This window comes from Triticum aestivum, chromosome 3A (assembly GCF_018294505.1).
Source record: "Triticum aestivum cultivar Chinese Spring chromosome 3A, IWGSC CS RefSeq v2.1, whole genome shotgun sequence".
Classification (NCBI taxonomy): domain Eukaryota; kingdom Viridiplantae; phylum Streptophyta; class Magnoliopsida; order Poales; family Poaceae; genus Triticum; species Triticum aestivum.
The window spans coordinates 689,080,843-689,085,997 of record NC_057800.1 but is presented as its reverse complement, the minus strand read 5'-3'; the positions used below and the strand labels follow the sequence as shown (position 1 = coordinate 689,085,997).

The window sequence follows — 5,155 nt, the reverse complement described above, 5'->3', positions numbered from 1 at the left end:
GGTCACGGCCCTAACTGTGTGGAGTGACATCAGAGAAAATGAAGGGAACAAACATAAGAACGGGGATTAGATCAATCGTTAGCGAAACCTAGCTACCAGCTCAATTAGGTGCAAAATGCAACAAGGAGTACCTATCATCGTTTTGTTGTGCGTACGTACGTGCCGGATCCACTTTATAGATTAGATGCTCACCAAATAGAAGAATCCGTAGGACACTTCCAACATCGACGTCGAGGTCCAAGTAATCGCACATGCTACACACATTGCGGCTTGGACATTGGATCCAAGTTTCAGCTTCATGCGTTGGAACGGAGGAAAGCGAGACGGTTCATGTGTTGTACGGTGCAGAGCCAGAGTTCAGAGCCAAGTTGCATCTATTGATCACACTAGTCATCCCTTTTCACAAGCATTCGAAAATTCAATGTGATGGTGCTTGGACTGAGTGGATTTTTTTGCCTCTGTGTTTCTTGGGCAGCACACAAAATTTACACCTAGGCCTGCTTCGATTGCCTGTTATTTAGACCTAGTCCAAGCAGACCTAATCCTACAGTTTTTTTTCCCTCCGAACATATGCATGTGGTAAGTAGGACTGTAGGAGTAGTAACATTATTATTATTATAAACTTTGGAAGCTATAACATGTGTGCAAGTGAAGAAGCCACACTTTGAACTGTTCCGCCACTTGTATATGTATTCTTCTTCCACATGCACCTAGGTTATGATGTCTGCCGTGCAAATGCAATACAACGTCAGAAACAACATATTTTACCAGCCGCTTTCATCAATGGCCATTAGATCTTCATCCAACGACTGAAAATAGATCGAGCACAGTTCATCTTCAACACCTTCTTCCTCATGCCTAACGCCCCCCCCCCCCCCCCCCCCTTGGTTGTTGCCGGCCCGCCCTCTCCTCGACCTCCCCCCACCGCCTTGTTGGTCGCGGCCTCGGCCATCCCTCTAGGTCCTGCCGCACTAGTGTATAACTCCCGCAATCCCCTGCACCCCCATCCCTAAGAGAGCTAATGGGGTTATGGCTTCCTTCTAATTAATACTCCCTCTGTTTCGAATTACTTGTCGCAGGTATTGATGTATCTAGATGTATTTTAGTTCTATATACATCCATTTCTGCGACGAGTAATTTGGAACGGAGGGAGTAAGATAGATAATGAGGCTACTTCCCCAGTGGGGTTGGTTCTTCTCCAGCAAGGTCGGACCTCCACATCTCGTGCGCCTGGGAAGAAAAAAAATGCCCGAGGCAACAAAAAAATTTCAGGTACCTGAGAAATAGCAAACCATACATAGAAATATTAGGCAGTATTTCAGAAAGTTTCGCTAACCTCTATCGCTATGCCGTATTGCCATGTCATCTAAAAAGTTTTAGCCCAAACAAATAACACACTATTTAAACGTGCCCGCAACTGCATGCTGACTAGTGCGGTGCTAGATGGAGCATAAACAACTTTGGTGTAGCACTATTCTATCCTAACCAGTGACGCCTACAGCGCCATAAACTAATGCTTCAGACACCCTCCATAGTTAACAGAATAGAAGCACCTATAAATAGGCCAAACCAGCCACTGACGCCCACCACCATCCCAATCATCTCAGCTCATCTCATCGCGACGTTAAAGCAGAGCAATCTCTCTCGTCCATGGCCAAGATCCAGCCCCTTGCTGCCGCCGCCTCACCGTCGTCCTCCGGAGTTCAACAGGGCAGGCAGGCGTACACGGTGTGGATGAAGTCGCTGGTCTTCAACGGCAACGGCTGCACGGTGTACGGCCCCGACGGCGCCGTCGCCTTCCGCGTCGACAACTACGGCTGCAGGGGCGGCCGCGAGGTCTTCTTCATGGACCGTGAGGGGAACTCCCTCATCAGGATCAGGCGCAAGGGCTTCGGCATGTTCAGGAGGTGGGAGGTCTGTCGGTGCGCCCACAACGGCGGCCAGGAGGAGGAGGCCACGCCGTGGTTCAGCGTGCGGCGGGCCGAGAAGGGCGGAGCCGCCGTGGCGATGCACGGCGGCACGGGGACGTGCTACACGATCGACGGGTGCTCTGCCCGCAAGTCGGAGTACAGGGTACGCGGCGTGGATGGCGCGGTGGTGGCAGAGGTCGCACGGAAGCAGACGCCGGCGGGGGTGGTGCTGGGGGACGACGTGCTGACGCTGACGGTGGCGCCGGAGGTGGATCACCTGCTCTTCCTGGGCTTGGTCGTCGTGCGTGGCCTCATCAACCGCTCCTTGTGATGGATGCCTGAAATGGCAATCCTCTTCTTCTCTAGCTAGAAACGTACATGATGAGAGTACCTGTAGGCGTACCATCTGGCTACTGTTTTTCAGACAAAAAATTTAGGAAGTTTTTGCCCAAACTGAGGGCACCGCGACTCTTAAAGACATGTACAATGGTACTATCTTAATAGTGCCACATAGGATAAATAATGAAGTGAAGAAGAGAGAACTCATAAGAAAGGCCTGTCTTCTTTTATTTAAAAGAAGACAAGAGATGATCTCTTAGCACAATTTGTCTCGCCATCTTTTAAGAAATAACGAGTTATTGGAGATAAGGCTAAGATATAATTCATTATAGACATACTTTTTTGTCATCTTTAAACTACATGCAAGACTTAAGATAAGACTGTCTTATCAACCATTGTACTTGTCTTTATTGGTGTAGGCTTTTACCCTTTCTCGAAGGGTTTTCAATACCATAATCTAAAAAAATGAAATTCGACAAGGATGTTCACTGATTTTATAATACAACTTCCTTCGTTCCTCAATATTTGTCTTTCTAGAGATTTTAAGAAGTGACTGCACGGAGCAAAATGAGTGGATCTACACTCTAAAGTATGTCTATATACATTGGTATGTGATAGTCTATTAGAAATCTCTAAAAAGACAAATATTTAAAAACGGAGGAAGTAGTTGAATGTGTTATATTAGAGCATCTCCAGCCGTTCGGCCCCAGGTGCTTGAAATATGGCTGCCTGGGACCGGCGAAATTTCTTGGCGTGGGGCCGGTCTGGTTTCCAGCCATCGCCTCCAGGTCGCCCCCAAACGCCGTTTTTTGAAACATGAAGTCGGCCAAAACACGTCCAAAATCAGCCAAAGCACGTCCAAACAAGGCGATTTCATTGATATTTGAAAAAAAAAACTTTAAAACACAAACTAAAAACCACTACGCCTAGTCACCGCCACCGCCCCGCCTTCTACATGCCGAGGAGTCTGTAGAACCGGGTGTAGTCGCCGTCATCGTCGTCGTGCAGGGTGCCGCCGCCGTCCCTGCTGCACCCCGGGCCGGCGTCGCCGATGCGCTGGGGGTTGGACAGCCCGGCCACATCCTCGTCGTCGCTATCGAGGACGACCACGCCGCCCTCCTCACGACTGCGGCGTCGAGCGACGATTTTCTCGAAGGCCCGGCGCTTGCGCTCCATCTGCTCGCGAACGTAGTCCTCCTTCACCCACTTGAGGGCGGTCTCGTCGGCGGCATCCATGTCCTGGTGCTCCTTCTTCACGAGGAGCAAACCCGGCTCGGTCTTCGGCCGGACAAGGCGGTAGGAACGACGGGAGGGGCGGCCGCCCTCGTTGATGATGAGGGCGTCGCCGTGGGTGCGGCGCCCAAGAGGCGTCTCCTGCGGCTCCGGGTTGACGGGGCGAAGCGTCGGCGAGTCGGAGGACGGAGAGCCGGAGCCCGACGACGACGACGTCGCCGTCTCCATTCGCCGCGGTGTCTAGGAGCTGTCGCGGCGGCGAGAGAAGGAGGGGGCGCAGGGTACTCCAGGCATGGCGTGTTGCCGGCCTCGATGTGCTCGAGAACGACTTTGAGGATGCGGCCTAGGACGCCCCACCATAGGCGCCGTCCGTCGGAGTTGAGATGGCTGCGGGGCTCGACGCCATTGGTGGCGGCACCCTGCTCCGCGTGCCGCCGCTGGAAGTACGATGTCCGCAGCGGGTTGTTGTCAGGGGCGAACCTCGGTTGGTTCCGCTGCGGATTCGGCAGCGAAGCCCAGATGCGGGCGATTTCGGCACGCCGGGCCGGTCCGGTGGGCGCCGGTGGCACCAGGACCCCGCTGGCGCTGAGCGTCCAGGTGCCCGGCACCCGCATGTCCGGGGGCACCCGGTAGTTGGCCTCGTAGAGGTGGAGCACCTTGTCCTCCCATAGATGGCGTCGGCCGAAGCCATTCACCACCGCGGCGTTGCCTGGGTAACGCTCGGCCATTGCTCGCCGGCGGGGAAGAGCGGGGGAGAGGGGTTTCAGTGGCGAGAGAGGGCGAGTTGTGGCGAGAGGGGCATCGATGGCGAGTTGTGGCGTTCACCGGCGGGGAGGTCGGCTTTTATAGCCGAGGATGGGCGATGAGAGGCTGCCCGTCGGATGCCGCGTGGCGGGAGCGGGCGGGACGCGCGTCGCGGTGCCTTCAATGCGCCGCCCGTGAGGCATCAATGAAAGGCTGACCGGCGCGGCAGCCTTGGCATTGATTCACGCAGGAACCGAGGCGATGAGGACGACGAAGGCGGCGAGTCGCCGACTCAGCGGGCCCATTCCCGTTCGCGCCAAATTATGTTTTCCCGGTGCCCCCAGGCGCCCCCAGCGCGCTGGGTTTGGCCTGGGGCCGCCGGCGCCAAAATTGGCCCGAGTCGGCGAAAATTGAGCTTCTCGGGGCGCGGCTGGGCCGAATTTTTGGCACGGGCGATAAAAAAGATGCTTGCCTGGGAGGCTGTTGAGGGCGCGGATGGAGATGCTCTTAGAACTATTTAATACAAAAAATCTTCACCTTTTGAAACCCTACATGGACAATACTTTCCCAACGCCCCATGGCGCATCCAAAAGTTCGTGTATTTATTTTTCCGAGCCAAAAGTGCATGCTTGCATAAGCAAATAAAATTTTATAAGGAAGTCCAATATTTCCATATGTTCATAAAGGTCTTGATGGCCCCATACAAAATAATTGGAGAGACACAAGAAGTGATTTTAGAGTAGTATACACATTAGTCTAATCTTTGGCGCACACACACGTAGACCGTTACTCAGTCATTGGTAGGCTCAACAAGCATCTGTCCCAATAAATTTGGCTTACCGGGAGAAAGTTCAATACATGGAAATGTTGAAATATCCTCCTTATCCGGTTATGAGAAGATGACATATGAGCATTTTGAACTTTGTACA

The 5,155-nt window shown here is 53.1% G+C and overlaps 1 protein-coding gene across 1 annotated transcript; it reads left to right on the top strand.

Moving 5' to 3' along the window:
- The first annotated feature begins 1,606 nt into the window (after positions 1–1,606).
- On the top strand, positions 1,607–2,463 carry LOC123059119 (protein LURP-one-related 11-like). Its single transcript, XM_044481759.1, has one exon. It carries the CDS (start codon positions 1,651–1,653, stop codon positions 2,239–2,241), a length of 591 nt encoding a protein of 196 aa, XP_044337694.1. The 5' UTR covers positions 1,607–1,650; the 3' UTR covers positions 2,242–2,463.
- Positions 2,464–5,155: the final 2,692 nt, after the last annotated feature.